Raw genomic sequence first — 25,409 nt, 5'->3', positions numbered from 1 at the left:
GGACCCCATGGGAGTCCCCAGACCCCAATTTGGGAACCACTGTCATATAGCCTACAAACATAAAACAAGGTTTAAACAAAAGAAAGTAAAAAACAATTCCAACACTTAAAACAAAATCACACCGTGTGAACTGAGTGGTGCAACTCCCCTCTCCCCTCTCCCCCTGTCTCTCTCTCTCTCTCTGTAATTAGCAGGCAACAGTGCAACACTATCTCTCTCTCTGTTTCTGGCACTGAAACAGCACCACTTTTGCCCCTATTGGTACTCTAAACATAGTCACATAAGTTAGGACATTTCACTAGTTCTGGTCGTCTGGACGTCTAATTTCTCGTTTGGGTCTTGAGCTAAAAGGTTTGGGAGCCACTGCCACTGCACTGAGGTACAGGGTTGGGTCTTTTGGGCTAAAAGGTTTGGGAGCCACTGCACTGAGGTACAGGGTTGGGTCTTTTGTTTTAAAAGGTTTGGGAGCCACTGCATGCTGAGGTACAGGGTTGAACGGTGTGAGGTACAGGGTTGAACGGTGTGTGGATATAACGGGAGCTGTTATAACCTCTCAGCGCTGACGCAGGATGCAGGGATCTCCAGTCCGCTTAGTTGCCATGGTAACAACACAGGCTGTGCAAGGCACCCTGCGGAGACACGGCTCTGTCTGATGTCAGGACACTGGAGGGTGTTGTGTTACACACCATTAGTGTGTGCAAGCATGTGTGTATGTGCAGAATTTACCTTCTTTACATTGTGTGGTTTTAGTAAGACTAATACCACGTGGGGCTAAATTCATTATCTGTCTGTCTGTCTGTCTGTCTGTCTGTCTGTCTGTCTGTCTGTCTGTCTGTCTGTCTGTCTGTCTGTCTGTCTGTCTGTCTGTCTGTCTGTCTGTCTGTCTGTCTGTCTGTATTTTCATAAATCAATGCTATGTGAACATCATTTACGTATGTGTGCTGTATGAAAAGTATTGAAAAGTGCTTCTGACAAAACCTCTTAACTCCATTGGACCCTCAAACTGTCTGCTAAAGTAACAAGCTCCAGCTCCCTATTCTGCAGGGATGCAGAATAGGGATTTTGCAATAGACTGTTGACTAAGTAATGTAAGTGTTGACTGACTCATGGGCCTCGATCGCCACTACACCATATAACAGCACAGCAAGGCAGAACAGCGACAGTGCATTCATTGGGGCATAGAGTTCTTCAGTGTAACAGCCCCTGGGTTAGGGCATGTCTGTGAAACAACAGCTGTCAAGTAGGGCATTCATTTATTAAAAAATCAGACCCGTCTGAAGTGAGTGGTACTGTACTGTACTGTACTGTACTGTACTGTACTGTACTGTACTGTACTGTACTGTACTGTACTGTACTGTACTGTACTGTACTGTACAAGCCCTCCTCCCTGGCCTGTATGTGTCTGTGTGTTAGGCTGTGCTACAGTGACTCCTGGTGAACAACGTGGTGAACAAACGCTATAACGCTATTTTCGTTCTCGGACAGACCCAGGGACAGACCCAGGGACAGACCCAGGGACACAGGTTTCTGCTCGACAGCGACCTTATAAATATATATACTGTGTGTGTGTGTGTGTGTGTGTGTGTGTGTGTGTGTGTGTGTGTGTGTGTGTGTGTGTGTGTGTGTGTGTGTGTGTGTGTGTGTGTGTGTGTGTGTGTGTGTGTGTGTGTGTGTGTGTGTGTGTGCGTAGCCGTGTCCACCTTATACATGGCATTTCCAATTGCAAAGCATTTAGCTCATTAGTTACTGTCAACATAGATAAACAACTCCAATTAAAATGTGTGTTTGGCTGAGTTGAATGGCTCTGCACTGCAGGCTGGTATCATCACGACTGCAAGACAACAATGTGTTTGTTCAACAGACTGTCGTTCTAGAATCATTCCTCACAGAGTTGGTTTTGGAAGCATGTATGGATCCAGTCTCTGTAGAACTTTTTGTTCTTGTCAGTGAAGCTGTGCCACAAGGTGAGAACCTGTCTTAACCCATTAAAACCGGGAAAGCATCCATGTCATTTTACATTTTAGCTATAACCGATATATGTATTGTAGATCTGCTATAGAGGGTATGTGCATGCTTAAAGTGAATGGCACATCGAGTGGCAAATCGAGTGGCAAAGCAACAGGCAAAGTGAGTTTAACATTGTGTAACGTTGTTTAATGCAATCAGATTGGACTTCTGTTTGGATGCATGGGCTGTCAAGGCCAGAAAGTAGGTTTTTGCCACTTTTTTTTCCTGCATAATTTCCGGGTTTGATGATGATGTCACGTGCATACCCTCTATTGAATGATGAGAAAGGGGGGTGGAGTTAGCTGGGGAAAGCCATACTGAAGAGGAGTTAGCTGGGGAAAGCCATACTGAAGAGGTGCGTTTTGACTGAGAGCAGTGTTGAAGGTTTGGACGGTGGAGGCTCTCTGAGACTCTTGGAGCGCAGTGTTGTTTTTGGCAGCAAATTCTGATTTTAGTCTTAGTCATAGTCTCTTGAATAGTTTTCATTTAGTTTCAGTCACATTTTAGTCACCTGGAATGTTTTAGTGTTAGTCTTGTTTTAGTCGACTAAATATCATAAGATTTTAGTCGACTAAATCTACAGTTGATTTAGTCGAACAAAATGTGTTTTGGCGGGCCTTGATGCTGTCGTAATGCTGAAAATAGCCGATCTACAAGCCCACAACGTGTCGCGCTGTGATGCGTTATGGGCTTGTAGATCTGCTATTTTCAGCATGCAATCAAGTGTAAAATGACTTATACTGGATCTCTTAGTCCCTTCCTAACATTTTAGTCTAGTTTTTATTTGTTGACGAAATTGTCAGATGACTTAGTTTTAGTCATCATTTAGTTTCCATTTAGTTTTCGTCAGTGGAAAAAGGTAGTCGACGAAAAAATTTCGTCTTAGTTTTAGTCGATGAAAACAACACTGTTGGAGAGTGCATTGGAACGGGTTAGGGCAGAATAAGCCCTGTCTGCCCAGGTATGGGACAGTACTTGGTTTTGAGGACCTCAAGGAGGTTGACTTAGATTTTTAGAAAATAAAAATTCAGAAATACTGGCAGGATATTCACACAAGACTGGCAAGATATCCACAGACCATTCTGTGTTTTAAGATACCTCAGACTTGTTCCTTTTTATTGTTAGGAAATTATCCCTGAAGAGTTTCTAATACAGGATAAATATTTGATCAAGATATTTTTTGGGGCTTTTTCTGCCTTTATTGATAGGTTGAAAGTAGACTGACAGGAAACGGGGAGAGAGATGGGGGAAGACACGCGGCAAAGGCCGTCGCGATCGGGAGTCGAGCCCGCGGCACGCCGTCAGGCTGGCTTGGCAGCCTAGGTGCCCAGACGGTTGAGCTAACGGTCTGGGCCAATCAAGATCCTTTTAGCAACAAGCGATCACACGACGCTGGTACCAACAGGACCCACCAACGAAAGAACATTGGATGGACATTACTGAGGAATTGTATGTCATGGAAAAATCACACCTGTGTGAACTGAGTGGTGCAACTCCCCCCCCCCCCCCCCCCCCCCCCCCCCGAACCCACCGCCTGTTGTCCTTGTACAACAGTACTTGTCCTTGTACTTTTTCTTTCCTGTTTGTTGTCATTATATTTATTTCTCAATAACAATTAAAGGTATATTCAGTGATTTCACTTATTTCAAATATCACTTATTTTTGAGTGGTGTAAACCACTCCTACAACTGGCTTTGTTAGTCTGTGCAGAAAAAATTAGCATGGTTGCTATGTTCACCCTGTTCCCCTGGGTGTGATTTCATTACGTCAGACATGATTTCATTACGTCAGACAGGCTATATAAGACCTTACACCACTCAGTTCACACGGGTGTGATTTTTTTAGTTTTGTTGTGATAATCCTCCCTACTATAGAGTGTTCTGACCATATAAGGAGTTCCTCCCTGTCCCCAGTTAACCACTGGGGTCAAAAAACCTTAGGTTTCGTCTTTGGCTAGATGGCCCAGCCTTCATCCAATCAGGATGAGAGGGGCCTTCCGCCGGGGCGGGAGCAGGGGCGGGCCTTGGTGTGCGTGCTGTTGGCCTGTTGTGTCCCCCCCCCCACTGTAGTGCGTGTGCATGTGCACATGTTGTTACATGGGCAGACCGGGGGGTTTTCCAAATCACCCAAATCACTGAATGCTCCTTTAAGTGGAAAAAAAAGATGCAACCACCATGCCAGGCTAATCATGCCCTTCTCTCCTCCTCTCCTCTTTGTTTCCAGTTTGTGGCTCAGCCCAACTGCCAGCAGCTGCTGGCGTCACGCTGGTACGACGAGTTCCCCGGCTGGAGGCGGCGCCACTGGGCCGGGAAGTTCCTCACCTGCGTGTTCATCGGCCTGATGTTCCCCGCCTTCGCCCTCTGCTACCTCATGGCCCCCAAGAGCCGCTACGGCCTCTTCATCCGCAAGCCCTTCATCAAGTTCATCTGCCACACGGCGTCCTACCTGACCTTCCTCTTCATGCTGCTGCTGGCCTCGCAGCACATCGTCCACACGGAGCCCGACCGCCAGGGCCCCGCGCCCACCACCGTGGAGTGGATGATCCTGCCCTGGGTGCTGGGTAGGACAATACGGCAATATTACACTTTAAGAACATTGAACCCAGTATTCCACACTGTACATCAAAGTCAAATATTCGCCTGATTTTTTTTTTGTATACAGGTTTAATGTTTGAACTAAAAAAAACTTTGTTTTAAAAACGCCATTGACAATGAAGGGAGCATTTACGTCATCTTGTCCCTGACACAAACATTAAATGCCATTAACAATAAAGATAATTTCATGTTTTTGTTGGCACCGTTTGTTTTTTCATCACCATTACATCACCTAATCAACATGAGTTTAATATATCAGCGCCCGTCACTTCACATGGGTGTGATTTTTAATGCAGGTGGGGCGCTAAAACAGCGGCACTCATGCGAGAGATATAAAAAGACAACACAGCGTTTTATTGTCACATCACAGACTTTAGAAGTAAAAGAGTGGGTGGGAGTGGGTGTTTTTGTGCGTAGTTCCCAAATGCAACAATATACAAGTGTCCAATGAGTCATTGTGAATGCTGCAGTGTATTGTTGTGCTGTCTGTCCGCCAGGTTTCATCTGGACAGAGATCAAACAGATGTGGGACGGTGGTTTCCAGGACTACATCCATGACTGGTGGAACCTGATGGACTTTGTCATGAACTCTCTCTACCTGGCAACCATCTCACTGAAGATCGTTGCCTACACCAAGGTAACAAAAAAAAAGAATAATTAAGGTGTGTTATACATCTTTAAGCATGCTATACTCTACCAGTAAGACGCCCTGAGGGCGAGAAGCAATCTCGGGGGGGGGGGGGGGGGGGGGGGGGGGGGGGGTCAGATCAACATATGGAATGAATTCTGTACTGGCCATACAGTATATGGAGTGTGTCTTGAGTGTACAGGGTTTGATGAGGTCAGATCAACATAAGGAATGTCAGAACAGGTCAGCTCCATATATGGCGATCTAAGGGTGGCAGCGGGGGCAGTGTCTTAAGTGTACAGGGTTTGATGAGGGCCCAGGTAGGGCCGGGTCTTATGTTTCGGGCCTTTTGAGAACTCTAGTCGCCGGTTGTCGGGCGCGGCTGCACTAATAACTTTGGGGCAGGCCCGTCTAGAGTTTGAAGGAAAGGTATCAGTCAAAGGGAGACATCGAAGAGGAAGGACGGGTGGAGAAGGATCAACATATGGAATGTCAGAACAGGTCAGCTCCATATATGGAGATGGAGGCGTGACCATATATGGAGGCATGATGTCACGAGGCGTGACCATATATGGAGGTGTGACGTGACTCACGGAAAGGCAGGTTTTTTTTTACATTCTCACGGAAGACAGTTGACTGGCCCTTAAATAGGCTACCCGCTGCTATATTATTATTATATCACATCATAACGTTATATCATTGACCTAAATGGCGTTATATCAACAAAGTATGATTATTTATTTTAAGGTTAGGCTTATGTGTTTTTCAGAAATTACTTTGGACATATGTGGAAAACTTTAGTTAAACATTCAGAGTGACGCACACATTACTTTACCTGGGTAACATCATCTTCTGATACACATTACTTTACCTGGGTAACATCATCTTCTGATACACATTGCTTTACCTGGGTAACATCATCTTCTGATACACATTACTTTACCTGGGTAACATCATCTTCTGATACACATTACTTTACCTGGGTAACATCATCTTCTGATACACATTGCTTTACCTGGGTAACATCATCTTCTGATACACATTGCTTTACCTGGGTAACATCATCTTCTGATACACATTACTTTACCTGGGTAACATCATCTTCTGATACACATTACTTTACCTGGGTAACATCATCTTCTGATACACATTACTTTACCTGGGTAACATCATCTTCTGATACACATTACTTTACCTGGGTAACATCATCTTCTGATACACATTACTTTACCTGGGTAACATCATCTTCTGATACACATTACTTTACCTGGGTAACATCATCTTCTGATACACATTACTTTACCTGGGTAACATCATCTTCTGATACACATTACTTTACCTGGGTAACATCATCTTCTGATACACATTACTTTACCTGGGTAACATCATCTTCTGATACACATTACTTTACCTGGGTAACATCATCTTCTGATACACATTACTCTACCTGGGTAACATCATCTTCTGATACACATTACTCTACCTGGGTAACATCATCTTCTGATACACATTACTTTACCTGGGTAACATCATCTTCTGATACACATTACTTTACCTGGGTAACATCATCTTCTGATACACATTACTTTACCTGGGTAACATCATCTTCTGATACACATTACTTTACCTGGGTAACATCATCTTCTGATACACATTACTTTACCTGGGTAACATCATCTTCTGATACACATTACTTTACCTGGGTAACATCATCTTCTGATACACATTACTTTACCTGGGTAACATCATCTTCTGATACACATTACTTTACCTGGGTAACATCATCTTCTGATACACATTACTTTACCTGGGTAACATCATCTTCTGATACACATTACTTTACCTGGGTAACATCATCTTCTGATACACATTACTTTACCTGGGTAACATCATCTTCTGATACACATTACTTTACCTGGGTAACATCATCTTCTGATACTTGAATGTTTTGACATGAAATAATAATCCTGTGCCGTCACCGTGTAGTGTTTTGTTTCATTAGCGCGAGCGACCGTGATAATATAGGCTGCAGCTGTTGTTGTTGCTGCTGCTCGCTGACCAGTGACCACACATGAACGGTAAAGATAGATACCAAGGATCGGACAGTGATGTCACTGTTATGCTACGCAACACTGAAGTAACACCTTAGAGTATATATGAATAGAGACGGCAGGAAGCCCTGAGGCGCAATGGACATAGTGGCCGAATTTGGTATTGCAGCGCTGGGCCAAGAACATGAACGCGCTGGTCTGTTGACTATCATTGCGCACGTTCATGATGACACGTGAACGCGGTTTCAGTGCAATGGCAGCGCGTTCATGTCTTTGGCCCAATCAATCCCAGAATGCACTCTGTTCCTAACCGGAAGGAGGAGTGAAATCGCCTCATGCGCTTCTGAGCAACTTAATGCAAGTGGATGGAAGGAGAACTCGGGTGCCGTCTCTATTCATATATACTCTAAGAGTAACACAGACTCGAAGCCGTTTATAAATCAGTCACTGACTCGTCCGCTGACGAATCCTTGGTATTTTCATTCGAACGGACAGAGTAAACTTTTCACTGCTGTTTGGAAAGTCCTTGTTAAGATGTGTCGTCGCACATCCCCCCCCCCCCCCCCCCCCCCACAATCAGAAGCGTTTTCAAAGTGACGAGGAGGATACAAACACTGCCTGAAAGGCATACATTTGCATTCTAATGGGAGATTAAGGGTCGTGCAGACTCGTGCTCTACATGCAACGGCAAATCCGCTGTCACTATAGTACTCAGGTTTGGTGTTTGTCCTCTCGTCGTTTTATACGACGGAAAAACTTGGGGATTCGCTCCTCGCGTACCAGTGGCACATGTCCCGCGGACCGGCACCGGTCAAGGACCGGTGGTTGGGAACCTCTGCCCTAGGGCAGTGGTTCCCAAACCTTTTCATGTCAAGGTCCCCCAAATTGACACAAATTAGCCTGCGGACCCCCATTTGAAAAGACATGCGAGGGACCCCCATAAGAAGTTTTTCGGCTCTAGCAGTGATTCTCAACCCGTTTAATTTCAAGGACCCCCCACTTTGACATGCATTATAGTCTACGGACCCCCATTTAATGGCATTTCTATCTCTGGGACCACCAATTTATATTGTAAAATCTATGTTAATTTAACTCTTGAGAGTGTACAAATGGAACCAAACGGACCCGTTAGGGGCTGTTTGATTCCATTTGTACACTCTCTGAGTTACAGACCCATAATGGTCCATTTGTGACCAGATTTGATCGAAGGACTGCCATTGGATTTTTTTGAATTTTCGTTTTTTCATGTCATATGAAAGCAGGGAATCATAGCTTAAAATTGACATATTGGTTGTTCAGTTTGACCCACCAGTTTTGGAGATATGGCTTATAGAAAAATGTCTTGCAGGAGTAGTGGAAAAAAGACCAAGCAGAGAAAATGGACTTCTAAGCTTTAGTTCAGTGATCTGTGACTTTAGGGGGCGCTGTTTTCCCTTCATTCCTCCATTAGTCAACCAGCAGTGTTGCCATGTCTGCTTATTATAATTAGTTGGCCTTGTTTCTAAAGAAAAATAATGCATAGGCCTACTGTACCAATTTTATAATAATTTATAACCTGTTAATACAAATGTATTTGACAAAAATAAAGTGTAGTTGATTATTTGGGCTTGTTTTTAAAGTGTAGTTGATTATGGACACATAATTAAAAAAACAGTAACCAACAGACAACAGGACAGTTTGCTCTCAAACCCTCCCAGCACAAATTGTGCCCTCTTGGCTCTTCTCTTAATCTGTTTCATTAGCCTGTTATTATTATTATTTGTCTGCAGACCCCCATCTGTAAATAATGTATGCCAGACACAAGATTTGTGTTGTTTGTAGGCTATGCATGTAGATCGGCTATTTTCGCTTATTTTTGGCTTGTTTTCATATACCGGGTTGCTTATTTCTCTCGCAGAAACTGGCAACCCGCAATGATAGCCGTTAGCTACATTTAGCTAATATATTGATATCAATCGTGTAGCTAAAACAAGTACATTATCGCGCTATATTACATATCGATGCGATCTGCGTTATTATGACCTTTATTTTCATGGCAGGTACATTCCAAAGCAACTAATAATAACCACGTTATGGTGACATAATGTTACAATGTTTACAATACATTCATTCGAGTCTTCTTCTTCTACTATTGGAAATAGGAAGCCATTTCCGCATTTTCCATTGTTGTGGTCAGCAGTGCCCCCAGCTGGAACATTAGCATGAATTAGCTTTAGGCGGACCAAAATAAACACACTTTTTACAAAATATCGTTGTTAATACTTCTTTCTGTGCTATTTCTGTTAGCAAGTTAGTAAAAGACTAGTATTATCTTCCAAAACGATTGTGTACAAAAAGGCGGATTCTAGCGGAATTTACATACTTAGCAGGGAAGCCGTATGTCTAGTTAGCATTGGTTAACCCAATGGTTATAACATTAGACATAGTGACATGTTTAAGCATTTATTTCATATTTATATGTCGATATCAGCTCTGACATTTATTTCAGACCTGCTCTAACATGACATAAATAATAATATAGCTTCAGATTATTTTAGACAGAAAAATAAAAAAGGACAAAAAAAATAGTTTTTCAGCTCTCCTCGACAGTTGCCACCCCCGCGATGGCAGTCTCTATATGGCGTGTGGTCACATTTGGTTCCAAACTATCATTTAGCTGGGGACCCCCTGGAAGTCCCTCAGGTACCCCTGGGGGTCCCCGGACCCCACTTTGGGAACCACTGCCCTAGGGTAGGTACCCTCACAAAAAACATGCAGTAATCCTGGTCTCTAAACTGCCTCCCCCTGGCCAGCAGGGGTTTCCTGATGGAGGGGAAAGGAACTGGTCTCTAAACTGCCTCCCCCTGGCCAGCAGGGGTTTCCTGATGGAGGGGAAAGGAACTGGTCTCTAAACTGCCTCCCCCTGGCCAGCAGGGGTTTCCTGATGGAGGGGAAAGGAACTGGTCTCTAAACTGCCTCCCCCTGGCCAGCAGGGGTTTCCTGATGGAGGGGAAAGGAACTGGTCTCTAAACTGCCTCCCCCTGGCCAGCAGGGGGCGCCTGATGGAGGGGAAAGGAACCGGTTGGAATAACGTGTTCCTTCCACGCTACATCCAACCGGGAAAACTCCTCCCTGTCAGGTGTAAAGGAGCAACTTGGACTCCTCATGCATGAAGGAAGCATGAGTTCAAGTCCGTTGCTCTCCCCAGGTTGGCGGAGGGTGTGTAGAGCCCAGGATTACATTAGATAATTGAAGCAGGGGGTGAAAAATGGGTTACAAAACCGTGGGATAAAAAAAAAAGGAAATGGTTTTCATAGTAATTTTGCGATTTAAAGGACAACTTTAGTTTTTTTCAACCAAGGTTCATGTTTTAGGTTGTTATTAGAGAAAGTAAAATATGAGTGTTCATTTTTTTTCATTTACTGCTTTCTTTCGTTTTTTCGAGCATGGGGCTAAATACTTATTTTTTTACAATATTTTATAGCGATTTTTTTTTTTTTTATCATTTACTATAGTCCTACTAGACCCCACGAAATTACATCTGGCCACAAAATATCACATGATCTACTGAATATGAAGGTAGCCTACTGGGGGGAAGCCACACTAAAATCCCTAAAACGAAAGAAAGCAGCAAATGAAAAAAAAATCATCTTTAACTTTCTCTCATAACAACCTAAAACATGAACCGTGGTTGAAAAAAACTAAAGTTGTCCTTTAAGCTCATGGACCCATGCAGGTCTAATATCTACTATGTATTTTCTGTGCATGTGTTTCATCACCTCCAGTACAGCGGCTGCAAGCCACGGAACCAGTGGGAGATGTGGCATCCCACCCTGGTGGCAGAGGCAGTGTTCGCCATCGCAAACATCTTCAGCTCCCTGCGCCTCATCTCTCTGTTCACGGCCAACTCTCACCTGGGCCCACTGCAGATCTCCCTGGGCAGGATGTTACTGGACATCCTCAAGTTCCTCTTCATCTACTGCCTGGTAAAAGCACACAAATGTCCACAATCCACATATATGTCATGGTACATGGAAGCGTTTCTTTACATTCACCCATTCATTCACACACTGGATGAAACCATAGAAATGTAACGCCTGGGATTTTATTTGAACCCTGGTCTGCTACATGGAAAGCCAACATTTGTACCACTAGGCTAAAGGGGAATTCCCCCTTGCCTGGGGGAAGATATTAGGCTTTTTTGCATGGTCATCAGGCAGAGGCTCTTAGCTGCTACTGCTACACAAAGCACCAACCTGCTCATCGGGTCTTGTCTTACACAAGGACATTATTCGACATGACGACGCCACATTACCATGCATCTTCTTAACCACATTAGTCCCTGGCTGTGGGCTGTGACTGCCTCATGCACAAACAAGGAGGTTGCAATGCAAGTACCTATAGCGGATACGCATCGCAGTATTTGCCTTGTTTTTAAGTATATTTGTAAGTAATTCACACAGAGTTCAGTTGTGATCGAACCACAGTCTCCCACTCGGCAAACCGACGCACAACTTACGGTGCCAACAGAACTGATCCGGATTGGCAGAGAGGTTGTGGCCCGGTCTTGTCCTCCGGGGCAGAGAGGTTGTGGCCCGGTCTTGTCCTCCGGGGCAGAGAGGTTGTGGCCCGGTCTTGTCCTCCGGGGCAGAGAGGTTGTGGCCCGGTCTTGTCCTCCGGGGCACCACACTTTCACATACACAGGAAGAAAATGTGCACTCCTTTTTATCTCGCTAATAGGAAAAACTAAAATCAAGAACAATGTAAACAGGTTGTTGCAACAGTGATACAACTACATGTAGTCATACTGTAGATGCGTGTTTATGGAGTATTTTGTAACTAACCGTTTTAGAAATTAGCTTTTTTCTCACCTCACCCACCTGACGGTTTTACACTTTAGCACTTTGGTGATCTACACTTCATTTTAAGAGTTGTTTTATTTGTATTGCTTTGTTTTAATTCACAGTTTTTTATGCATCACACTACGGCCCCGGGAGCACTATATTTTGGTATTGCTTTTTGCATAACTTGAACTTGAACAAATATAATCCTTGTTCCCAGCAGAGCGTATTACATGTCATGCTGTGTCCACATCTGGTCTTAACGAGAACAATTAGCCCCACACACACACACACACACACACACACACACACACACACACACACACACACACACACACACTGACAAGCCCTTGTCGGAATTGTAGGAGTTGAGCCATTACATTTTGTTTGATTGAATCGGTTCCACAGATAGCTATTGTGAAAATAGGAAATCTACAAGCTTGTAGATTGGTTATTTTCAAAATATTTGCCTCTTTCTTCTTATATCATGTGATAATTCGACCAGTGTATGAGCAGTTGTTATAGTCTGTTGATTACCGGGGGGTCCCGACACACAGCTTGATAACCATATAGTTTTAACCATTGCTTTTTATCCCACGATTTTGCAACCCATTTTTTCACCCGGTGTCAATTATCTAATGTAATCCTGGGCACGCTACACTTCCTCTGCCAACCTGGGGGGGCAGCGGACTGACCTCTTGCTTCCTTCTATGCATGAGGAGTCCAAGCTGCTGCTTTTCACCTGACAGTTTCCCCGGCCGGATATAGCGAGTGGAAAGAACACATTATTCCGACCAGTTCCTTTCCCCTCCATCAGGCGCCCCGGCTGGCCAGGGGGAGGTAGTTTAGAGACCAGGACTACGGCATGAGGGTACCTACCCTAGGGCTAGGGGACACGGGGAGAACATGCAAACTCCACACAGAAAGGCCAAAGTTTTAACCATTGCTGTGGTTGGTTGCAGGTTCTTCTGGCGTTTGCTAATGGGCTGAACCAGCTGTACTTCTACTACGAGACCAAAGCTGCAGACGAGAAAGGCAAATGTAAAGGAATCCGTTGTGTGGAGCAGAACAATGCCTTCTCCACGTGAGTGTGTCACATCCGCTGTGTGTGTGTGTGTGTGTGTGTGTGTGTGTGTGTGTGTGTGTGTGTGTGTGTGTGTGTGTGTGTGTGTGTGTGTGTGTGTGTGTGTGTGTGTGTGTGTGTGTGTGTGTGTGTGTGTGTGTGTGTGTGTGTGTGTGTGTGTGTGTGTGTGTTCGGTCCATATGGTTTTAATTGAGCAGAAGCATGTGTGCGTGTAATTTTCTGTGTGTATGTGTGGGTCCAGGGGGTTCTCTGGACCTGACCTTGATAAACGGTGTCCTCCTGTCCTCCTCCTCCTCAGCCTGTTTGAGACCCTGCAGTCTCTCTTCTGGTCCATCTTCGGCCTCATCAGCCTGTACGTGACCAACGTGGACGCGGACCACCAGTTCACGGAGTTCGTGGGCGCCACCATGTTCGGCACCTACAACATCATCTCCCTGGTAGTCCTTCTGAACATGCTCATCGCCATGATGAACAACTCCTACCAGCACATCGCCGTAAGAACTCTTTCAACGCACCGCCGCCATCAGTATATATGCCCATTGCCCAAATATGGGCGTGCCCCTTTTGTGCCCCGTATATAATGGAGCTGACTTGTTTGCAGTGTTGTTTTTGGCAGAACATCTAGATTTTAGTTTTAGCCATAGTCTCTTGAATAGTTTTCATTTAGTTTTAGTCACATTGTAGTCACCTGGAATGTTTTAGTGTTAGTTTTAGTCGACTAAATGTCATAAGCTTTTAGTCCACTACATCTACAGTTGATTTAATCGACTAAAATTTATTTTGGCGGGCCTTGATGCCGTCGTAATGACTGATATTACACTTGCTGAAAATAGCCGATCTACAAGTTCACAAGCGTTGTGAGCTTGTAGATCTGCTATTTTCAGCATGCAACCAAGTGTAAAATGACTTCTACTGGATCTCTTGTCCACTAGTCCTTCCTAACATTTTAGTCTAATTTTTAATTTGTTGACGAAATTGTCAGTATATTTAGTTTTAGTCATCATGTGTTAGTTTTCATTTAGTTTTCGTCAGTGAAAAAAGGTAAATTTTTCGACGATCATTTTTCGTCTTATAGTTTTAGTCAACCAAAACAACACTGCTTGTTTGCGCCTCGTCATGGCGACACAACTCTATATTTGGGCGTATAGCTGCATTGGGAACTCCTTATATGGTTAAGTCATGGTGACATGAGCGTAATGACGTGTCCACCCATTAGACAATTTTAAGTAGGATCAGAAAATGAACAAATAGCTGGTGTTTCTAGGAGCATTCAATATTTATTTTTTTATAAAAAAAATTGCAACCCATTTTTTCACCCAGTGTCAATTATCAAATGTAATCCTGGGCGTTTCCACTTCCTCTGCCAACCTGGGAGGAGCAACGGACTGACCTCATCCTTCCTTCTATGCATGAGGAGTCCAAGCTTCTTCTTTTCACCTGAAAAGGGAGGGAGTTTGCCCGGTGGGACATAGTGCGTGGAAGGAAAATGTTATTCCAACCAGTTCCTTTCCCCTCAGTGGCCAGGGGGAGGCAGTTTAGAGATATATTTTTTGTGAGGGTACATACAGTATACCTAGGCTAGGGGACACAGAGAGAACATGAAAACTCCACACAGAAAGACACTTTTGCCATGAAGCCTAAGCTATTTTTATTTTTTTTAACTCTTTATTTTTTGAATTTTTGAATATGCAAGAGACACAAAAAACAAACAAGGCATACATTAAAACAAAAAACATCAACAGAAAAAAACAGAATAATAATAATAAAAAACAAACAAACAAACAAACGAGGTCATGGGATGTACAGCAACAAGCAACAAAAATACATATTACAGACTTTTGGATTCATTGACAACCGGAAAGACACAGCCCATATTCACTCCATATCCGCCCCCCCAGCTAAATACTCTATCCATTTCTCCCATCTTCTTTCACCCAGCTCTTTTTGCAGTCTTAAAGAATAGGTCATCTGTTCTAGGAGATGTAGTTGTTTCACAATGTTGATAAATAGGTCAGCAGTAGGACAATTCTTTTGTAACCAATTTAAGCCTAAGCTATTTTTGACCATGGTTAATGTGGTTGCCAACAGGCCCAACAGTGGCAAAGAGTTGGCGGCTCCACTTACATGTATCTGCACGGTTGGTGGCAGTTCCCAAATGCCCTCTCGTTGCTCTCGCAGGACCATGCGGACATCGAGTGGAAGTTTGCCAGGACCAAGCTGTGGATGAGTTACTTTGAGGAAGGGGGCACCCTGCCGTCACCATTCAACATCGTCCCCAGTCCCAAATCTGCCTGGTATCTGATCTGCTGGATCAAGAAGCAGGTGTGCAAGAGAACCCGGTCCAAACGGCCCGGAACCTTCGGATCACTCGGAGTAAGTAACAATACTTTGAATTACTCGAAGTATGAAATGTCTGTTTTGTGCAAAGTCTAATTAGAGTCCTGAACATGTTTTGTCCAAACACAAATGATTCACCATACTGAGAAATGTTATATTTCAAATATACTTCATGGAATTATTTTTAAATGAACCAAAAACAGACATTTGAAAGAATTTCTCAGTACCTGACTTGAGCTCTTTTTGATAAATATCTCTGAGCTATTTATATGAGCTATTTGGGGTAAATGTAGCATTACCTGAAGTTTGTCGTTAAGTGTCTCTGAAATGACAGAATCAAGTCTGAAAAATGACTGAAGAGTGAAGACACCAGTACTGTAAAACTCAAGCCTCATTTTGTTTCTGCTGTGACAGAAAGTAATTCTTGCTGTGTTTACATAGCATAGGGACCCGAAGTCAGGCAGAAACCTCTTGTGTTTTCTTTTTTATAAATTAATACCCCCAATTGATCATACTACAGCGTCACACAAAAGCATCAACATTAGAAGATCTACAAGCTCGAAGACGAAATACTGTTTGTCAAACTGTGAGATGTACTGCAAGTTACTTTTATAATATAAAATGTATATATTAATATATTTAAATGTCATTCTTCTCTCATCACCCTTCGTCTCTTTCTCTTTCTGTCTGTCTTGCTTCTCCATAGAGGCGTGCGGCTGAGAACTTGAGGATTAATCATCAGTATCAGGTATGTTATGTACAGTCCAGGGAAAAATGTGTGTGCAATCATTCATATCACTTTTATAGGCAATTCACAGTGAGAGGGACTGAATCTGTTTCATTGGAAGCCTGGTCCCCGATGGCCATGATTCACATTGCCCGAGATTCAACAGCGCACCCGGGTACACTTGCATAACACACTTTAATCCTCCAGGTGGCGTTGTGCTTGATGGCTGGTGCGCACGGACACTGACCATCAACTCTACGACATTGTCTCCAATAAATCCAGACACACTGCATTGCATTGCCTCTTTTGGCTCTTTGTCGTTATACTACTTCACTGTCAGCCTGCCTGCTATTCACTGTGTCAGTCAGTTCTGTGTCGTGTTTGATATTAGTTTGCTATGGATTCTACTTTATCATTATTATTATTATTATTTTGTTTTACTTTGGAAACTATGCCAAGCAAAGCCCAAGAGCCATGTGTAGTCCGCAGAATAAGATCAGCGCGTACTGCGGTGCTGCGCATATACGCAGATTCAACAGGAGACGGGCGGCGGTGAGAAATGCGCTGGTGTTACGCATCGTGCAGCGTCTGTGTGTTTTTTTTGTTGACGCTTGGCTCGTCGACTAGAGATCATGTCACGTTCTTAAAAAAAAACAGTCCACTTCCTTCTTTAGGCACGCATGCCTTCACATTGGAACGATCCGTATCTCACTCGGGACCACTTGGCAGATGTGTGGTAGTGTGAACGATGCGTACCGTTCCCGGGAGCGGATCGCCCAACCGTCCCCGGGACCGCATGGGGGGCGGGTCTCTAGACCGTTGAAGTGTATTCGGATACGGATCGTTCCAATGTGAATGCATGCGTACCTAAAGAAGGAAGTGGACTGTTTTTTTTAATAACGTGACATAATCTCTAGTCGACGAGCCAAGCGTCAACAAAAAAACCCACACAGACGCTGCACGACGCGCAACACTAGCGCATTTCTCAACGTCGCCCGTCTCCTGTTGAATCTGCGTATACGCGCAGTACGTGCTGATCTTATTCTGCGGACTACATGGGGCTTGGCATAGTCTCCAAAGTAAAACAAATAATAATAATGCTAAAGTAGAATCCATAGCAAACTAATCAAACACGACACTGGAGCACAGAACTGACTGACACAGTGAATAGCACTAGCAGGCAGGCTGACAGTGAAGTAGTATAACGGCAAAGAGGCAATGCAGTGTGTCCGTATTCATTGGAGACAATGTCGCAGAGTTGATGGTCAGTGTCTGTGCGCGCCAGCCATGAAGCACACCAGCCACCTGGAGGATCAAAGTGTGTTATGCAAGTGTACTCGGGTGCGCTAGAATCAAAGCCCAATGTGAATCATGGCCAGCGGGGGACCAGGCAACTTCCGGGGGTCCCCAGAAGGGCGGCTGTGGCTCAGGAGGTAGAGCAGGTCGTCCAATGATCCATGGGTCGGCAGTTCGAATCCCGGCTCCTCCTGTCTACATGTCGAAGTGTCCTTGGGCAAGACACTGAACCCCAAATTGCTCCCGATGTGCTGGTTGGTACCTTGCATGGCTTCCACTGCAATCGGTATATGAATGTGTGTGTGAATGTGTGTGTGAATGGGTGAATGTAATGCACAATCTATGTAAAGCACCTTGGATAAAGGCCCTATATAAATGCACCATTTACCATTTACCCCAGTCAAAAACGTTGAAGACCCCCTGCTCTAAGGTGTTGTTGTTGTTTATAGGAGGTACTGAGGAACCTGGTGAAGCGGTACGTGGCTGCCATGATCCGAGACGCCAAGACAGAGGAGGGCCTGACGGAGGAAAACTTTAAGGTGGGTTATGTCCATAGACTACTGTATGTACTGTAAGCAGCACTATGTAACTTTCCTCTTACCCCGAATTTGAACCTGGTGTCCTTCCTACGAAAGTGATGCATTTCGTTTTTTGAGTGGTGCAAACCACTCCAATAACCAGCTTTGTCTGTATCTATGTATCTATGTATGTGTGTACCTGTACGTGGCCCCACGTACAGGTGAGCATGGTTGCTATGGTTAGTGTGTGACGTCACTGCACCACTCAGTTCACACGGGTGTGATTTTTTTTTTTACCATTGAGCTAAATAGAGCCTGCTTACTTGCTCAGGGGATTCGTTTAATCTGGACCAAAATGTGAGAGATGACATTTGATTCGATCTAAATGTCTCAATTGAAGACAAAATACTCCAAGGCTTGAGCTGAGTGGTGAGAAGTACACTTCTATACCGATATGGTGGGAATCATGTTATCATTCCATTGTTGTCAACGTGGTACGTCAGACACCAAAGGCACCTGTGACCTGGCCAAGCATAGAAAAGAGGTGCTTGAGTGACGCAGTGGTAAAATTCCTGCCCACCCCCGCGGCGGGTGTGGGTTCGAATCCACCGTGCTGCATCCTGTCAGCAGGGTGTTGGGTGGGAGGAGTAGCACAAAGGCCTCCCAGTGGGGGCTCCTCACTGGTAGGTGGGTCAGTAGAATACAGCAGTGGTTCCCAAAGTGGGGTCCGGGCAGGGACGAATAGTTTTCATAATCCTCATGGGGGCCCGTGCCGCAAACACTTATTTGTAACACTTTTTAAACGTGTCACAGTGTTTAGTTTATAAACAGAAGAGCATGTTTAAATGCCTTGCAGGCTAGTCCTGTCCGCCTCGGCAGGTTCTGTGTTTTGTCGCTGGGACGGCGGAAGGTTTCAACGGCAGGGTTAGGGTGTTCTTGCTGGTGGTGGTTTCATTGTGAACAAGTAGCCTAAGAAGCAGAGTACAGTAGCCTACTGTATGCATGCATACCCTTACCTACCTGGCAGGTTAGGTCCACCCCCCACCACCCCCGCCCCGCACAGTGAGGAAAACAGACGTGTTAAGGTGCCAGACTTGGATGGTTAGAGCGGTGCGATTAGTATACAAAGTCAATGCAAGACGAGAATTGCGCGAACGGGCGCGACCTGATGCGGCACAAACGGGACGAACCGAGGAAAATATATATTCAGGTCCAATTCCTCATGGGGGCCGAGATCCCTGGTCCAATTCCTCATGGGGGCCCTGCCCCCCCGGCCTCCACAGACTCTACGTCACTGCTATGCTATACATGTGTACTATGAGGTGCTATGACTACATACAATGCAATTATTGTGCTGTCTACATGACATGCTATAAGTTTCAAATGCTTGAAGGCATGATTCAAACTTCAAATGTTTACATTTAAACATTTCACTGTGTCCTGTGTGGGGAAAGCTAATAATCCATGTCATGAGTTTACACATTATGAAAGATAACCCATATTAATGTAAACAGCTGTGACAAGAGTGTTCTTGAATTATTAGTATTAATTTGAAGAAGAAAAAAAAAACAATTAATTGCATGCATGTTGTCATCTATTTCAATTAAACAAACTCACATCATTGTTTGCTATGCAACAGGTTGTGGAGCAGTATGCATATTGAGGACATTATTGTAATGAATGGTAGGCCTACTGCAATAGGACTATAACGGTGAGCTGTCGTTCTAAATTCTAGTACTTACTGACTGAATTACACCTCAGTAGTAAAGCTATAGACCAAGCAATTGCAAATGAGCCACCATCATCACACACTACTGTTCCATACAGACAGCTCACAGAGGGTGATGGGCCATCAATTCACACTAGGCCTACTGTTCCATACAGACAGCTCACAGAGGGGGATGGACCATCAATTCACACTAGGCCTACTGTTCCATACAGACAGCTCACAGAGGGTGATGGACCATCAATTCACACTAGGCCTACTGTTCCATACAGACAGCTCACAGAGGGGGATGGACCATCAATTCACACTAGGCCTACTGTTCCATACAGACAGCTCACAGAGGGTGATGGGCCATCAATTCACACTAGGCCTACTGTTCCATACAGACAGCTCACAGAGGGGGATGGACCATCAATTCACACTAGGCCTACTGTTCCATACAGACAGCTCACAGAGGGGGATGGACCATCAATTCACACTAGGCATACTGTTCCATACAGACAGCTCAAAGGGTCCAGACGATCGGCAATTCATTACCATTATGCATTATGCATGTACTGAATAGTGCACTGATCACTGATGCCAGGGCCATTTGGAATGGAATGTCTGTCAATAGGCTGTGTTTTTGTGCCAAATAAATGTTTGGATTTAGATTCAGAATCATGACAAACCCTATAGTTTGATCCTGGATTGTTTTTGTGCAAAACTGATGATTGCAATGGATTCAGAATCATGAAAAACCCCTAGTTTGACTCCACACATTCCAGATTGGACATTATAGCTCGCTCACTGTAAAACAGATGTTAAACTAAAACCAAAACACAATCAAACATAATTTAAATTTACAAAGTGTATTTACTGTACTCCTCCTTAAGTCATTGCCAAACACTGCAGGCCTACTCAAACAACAGTTTGCAGAATTACAGTACATTTCAAGCACAACTCAATACAAAAAACTGTGGACGACCAATAAAGCCTTATACTTGTTTACAAGAGCGTCCACCTTGTTCAATTCATCATAACATTTAGAGACATACAAATAGACTTCTATATAGCCAAAAAACAGGAACATGAGGGAAAAGGGGAAAAGCAAGTATTGTAGTGTACACTTTTTATTTTATTTTTTGCACTAGACTAGTACTGTTGTGTAATGTGTGGTAAATGTTGGATGACTGACTGTGTTAGTTCCACTGTTGCAAGAAAACACAATCAAACATCATAATTTAAAGTTAAAGTGAGGTTATTTTTGTTTTGAGACCTCCTTAAGTCATTGCCAAACACTGTACTGTATATGGGTCACGCAGATTGATTTGATTGAAGTATTTATTAACAGTTTGCAGAATTACAGTAGCCTACATTTCAAGCACAACTCAATACAAAAAAAACTGAATGGACGACCAATAAAGGATTACACTTGTTTACAAGAGCGTCCACCTTGTTCAATTCATCGTAACATTTAGACATTACAAATATAGACTTCTATATAGCCAAATAACAGGAAATCATCATCATAAAGGAGGTAAAAAGGGAAAAGCAAGTAGTGTAGTGTACACTTCCATTTGTATACAAATACGTGGTTTTATGTTTTGCACTAGTAGGCTACTGTTGTGTGGTAAATGTTGGATGACTGTTTTGGACAAAAGACACACTTAGTAGCCACTCGATCGACTCCAATACAGTTAGCATACCAAATTACCAATTCGAGGCTACACCCAAGAATGTTGCATACTTGCATCTTGTTAGTCATAGCCTATTCATACTGTTGTTGTAGTGTTGTGTGGTATGTTGGATGACAAAAGACACACTTAGTAGCCACTCGACTCCTATACAACCAAATTACCGATTGCTTTCGAGGCTATACTCGGCCAGAACTAGTCTAATGCTGCATAGTTGCATCTCGAGTCGTTAGTAGTAGGCTATTCATTAAAATTCTCAGAAGAAACGTGTCAGACTCAGCTGAGCTCAATAGCCGATCGACGATCGCCGTTCCGTGTGTGTGTGACTGTGTGTGTGCGTGCCGGGGGGGGGGGGGGTGAACGAAAGCACGAACCGATTCATTTCAAGGCGTGAACACGGTCACGGCAATGAATCGGGTCTTGTGAACGAGTCGCTCACGACCGACACATCACTACTGTCAACAGACCCATCAGATCCCTACACCAATCATAGGCTACTGTGTTTCGTCATTAAAAAGTTTCAATGTAGCATCCACCCCTGTATGTGATTTACACACAGTTGAATAAAGTGTAGTTCTTAACTATAGTGTACATTACCGCATAGGCTAATACATAATGTTGTAAACTACTTCTCAAGCTTAACAAGCGACCACCAGAGAAAACCAATACTCCATCTGTACCTGCCTCAATTAACACAGATGCTGTGTTGTATGTAATATTGAGCTTTGTATGTTTTCCTTCCATTCACAATATTCCCCTCACCAAGCTCACCCACAAACATCCAAACCACCGTTTCACCATCTAGCTCTCCAGAAAACAGTTACAGTAGGAATAGACTTGAACAGGTTTTAGAACAGGATAAACAGTGAGTAGTATAGCTCATAGTTTATCATGAAAGATTGTCCATATGCACCATTTTCCATATTGAACATCAGTCATGCAGGAGCATGATGTTAGTTCAAGGTTCAGAAAAGTTTGCTCAACAATCTTTGTTGAGCTAATGTTACCAAAATGTGTTCCTGGATTGGATGGTATCGGCTATAACAACGAATGGGGGTTCCAGAGGTTAATATAACATTTTTGATGTTGTGAAAATAGCCAAACTACAAGCTCACAGCACCTCACACTGCACACTGTTGTGGGCTTGTAGATCTGCTATTTTGACAATGTTTGCCTCTTTCGTACACACTGTTTGGCGATTTGTTAATAAAAATAGAGATATATGGATATAGAATCAGATAGATTCATATGTTAAATATGAAGCTTACAAAGCAATCTCACCAGTTTATTTCTAGAGGGTTGCATAGAGCATGCCTGGGGGAGGAGGGAGGAGTGGAGCACATTTACAAGTTGTTAGGTTGTGATTGGTTGATAGATGGTTAATTGTTCTCTTTGGCCTATCAATCCAAGCAGTTAGTGGCTCCACCTCAGGCTCTCTAGTATAAGAAGAGTTGGTCTTTGTCAGTTCTTCACAACTGCTCCAGGAAATCAATCATTTCGGATCAGATCTGACTGTGGACTCCAGACTTCAGGTGAAGATGAACACTATCAACTTCAACTCTGCTCAACTGGAGGAACCCAAAGACCATGGTATGTTATATTTCACCTGTCACATTTTGATAATTAAAACATAGTACATAGTATTCTCAATATGCATTGTATTCTGAATCTTCCACTGTTTCATTTGATTGAGATCTGTAATAAACACATCTTAGGCTATTATTTAATTTATCATTGTCATTATTATGTTCAAGTTTTTTGTCATTGTTATGAAGCTACTTGCACAGCAAAGTGAAATAATTTGCGTTGATTCATTTCGGTACAAGATACACATTTAAGTCCACAGGTTCTGTCTTTTAACCTCTCAATGTTTTCTTTGTTTCCCTTTATATTAGTTCCCAATCCAATGTTGCATCACCAGTCTGGCCTACCTGTCTTACCAACAGTAAATGAACATAGAAGCTTGGCTAAACTAAAACAGAACGACTGTGACCAGTGTGGACAACACTTCAATTGCAAATCTCAACTAAAAAGGCACCAGAGAATTCACACTGGAGAGAAACCCTATGGATGTGATCATTGTGGACAACACTTTTCTCAAATGTCCAACCTTAAAACACACCAGAAAATTCACACTGGAGAGAAACCCCATGGATGTGATCAGTGTGGAAAACAATTTGCTCTAATGTCCAACCTTAAAACACACCAGAAAATGCACACTGGAGAGAAACCATATGGATGTGATCAGTGTGGACAACACTTCTCTGGAATGTTCCACCTTAAGAGCCACCAGAGAATCCACACTGGAGAGAAACCCTATGGATGTGATCAGTGTGGACAACACTTCTCTCAAATACAAAACCTTAAAAGCCACCAGAGAATTCACACTGGGGAGAAACCCTATGGATGTGATCAGTGTGGACAACACTTCTCTCAAATAGACAACCTTAAAAGGCACCAGAGAATTCACACTGGGGAGAAACCCTATGGATGTGATCAGTGTGGACAAAACTTCTCTAGAATGTCCAGCCTTAAAAAGCACCAGAGAATTCACACGGGAGAGAAACCCTATGGGTGTGATCATTGTGGACAACACTTTTCTCAAATGTCCCACCTTAAAAGCCACCAGAAAATCCACACTGGAGAGAAACCCCATGGATGTGATCAGTGTGGAAAACAATTTGCTCAAATGTCCCACCTTAAAAGCCACCAGAAAATCCACACTGGAGAGAAACCCCATGGATGTGATCAGTGTGGAAAACAATTTGCTCTAATGTCCAACCTTAAAAGACACCAGAAAATCCACACTGGAGAGAAACCCCATGGATGTGATCAGTGTGGAAAACAATTTGCTCTAATGTCCAACCTTAAAAGACACCAGAAAATGCACACTGGAGAGAAACCCTGAGGGGAAAAGCTTTCAGTTGCTCAAATGATGTAGACGTTCATATGGTTGTACACAATGGATTAAAACGGTTCCCTTGTGTTCAATGTGGAAATAGTTTTACTACTTCAAGCAAACTGAATATGCCATGTGCCATGTACACATACCATATACATAGGTTTAGTGTGAACAGTATTCATGAACAATCTGATAAAATTGAGGCAGATAAATATCTGCATATCTACATAAAAGTGTTGCACAATGATTTTTTTCTTTGAATGTGTTGATTATTTGCAGGTATACTTAGCATAAATAATGGTTGTGCGGTCACAAATAAGGTCCAGAGGTGTTTTCTATGTTTCTGTTTTTTTGTTTTTGTTTTAGTAATGTCCAGTCAATCACATGAAATACCGTTTGGAAGGCACCATGTAATACACACACCATGTAATATAGGAGCACATAACAGCAAGATAAATGAATATGCTGGTATGAACAATAACATACTATAAACACAATTTAACAGCTTGATTTGGACCAATCAGATTAGGTTTCTATATGTGATTGTCAGATCTATCTGAGTGGTTCTGCTTGAACTCACAACAGAATATGCATTATAATAGATCACATTTTGGTCAATACCAGCTTTACTCAAGCAATCTAAACGTTTTGCCACCATGTCTGTAGCAAAAGCTCACTGTGCCCTTTTGATTTTGTTTGCGAAAGGATCCCTGCATAACTGTGTGAAGACATAATCACTGCAACTGTGTGAAGAGAACATAACATGTGTGCCAAAAATAAAGACAACAAAACAATAAGATACTGTCCCTTCACTACACCAGGTTGTATTGTTCTGAAGGAATTTGGAGCAACCATGTACATGACAGCAGGACATGCAGTGACCTTTACAGAAAAGGTTTAAATGTGGTTTGCCAGGTGCATGATTTAAACTTCAAATGTTTAAATACAAATAATCACATCTGTGAACTGAGTGGCGAGCCGGAACCGAGCCGGTGTGGTTATTCCAGTCGACCACATGACATACATTTTGGAAGGCAATAAGA

At 43.3% G+C, this 25,409-nt stretch overlaps 1 protein-coding gene across 1 annotated transcript in view; it reads left to right on the top strand.

Moving 5' to 3' along the window:
• Positions 1-25,409, top strand: part of LOC306927541 (short transient receptor potential channel 4-like) — a 110,115-nt gene that overhangs the window by 64,350 nt on the left and 20,356 nt on the right. Inside the window, exons 7-14 of the mRNA XM_079507315.1 lie at positions 4,231-4,567; positions 5,099-5,238; positions 11,045-11,245; positions 13,063-13,184; positions 13,483-13,678; positions 15,363-15,557; positions 16,228-16,269; positions 17,994-18,083. Of these exons, the coding sequence (XP_079363441.1) occupies positions 4,231-4,567; positions 5,099-5,238; positions 11,045-11,245; positions 13,063-13,184; positions 13,483-13,678; positions 15,363-15,557; positions 16,228-16,269; positions 17,994-18,083 (1,323 nt within the window). The remainder of the gene's footprint in view (positions 1-4,230; positions 4,568-5,098; positions 5,239-11,044; positions 11,246-13,062; positions 13,185-13,482; positions 13,679-15,362; positions 15,558-16,227; positions 16,270-17,993; positions 18,084-25,409) is intronic.

The sequence above is a fragment of the Electrona antarctica genome (assembly GCF_951216825.1).
Source record: "Electrona antarctica genome assembly, chromosome: 8".
Taxonomy (NCBI): domain Eukaryota; kingdom Metazoa; phylum Chordata; class Actinopteri; order Myctophiformes; family Myctophidae; genus Electrona; species Electrona antarctica.
The sequence above is the reverse complement of the archived record's forward strand: the minus strand, read 5'-3'. Positions and strand labels throughout refer to the sequence as shown.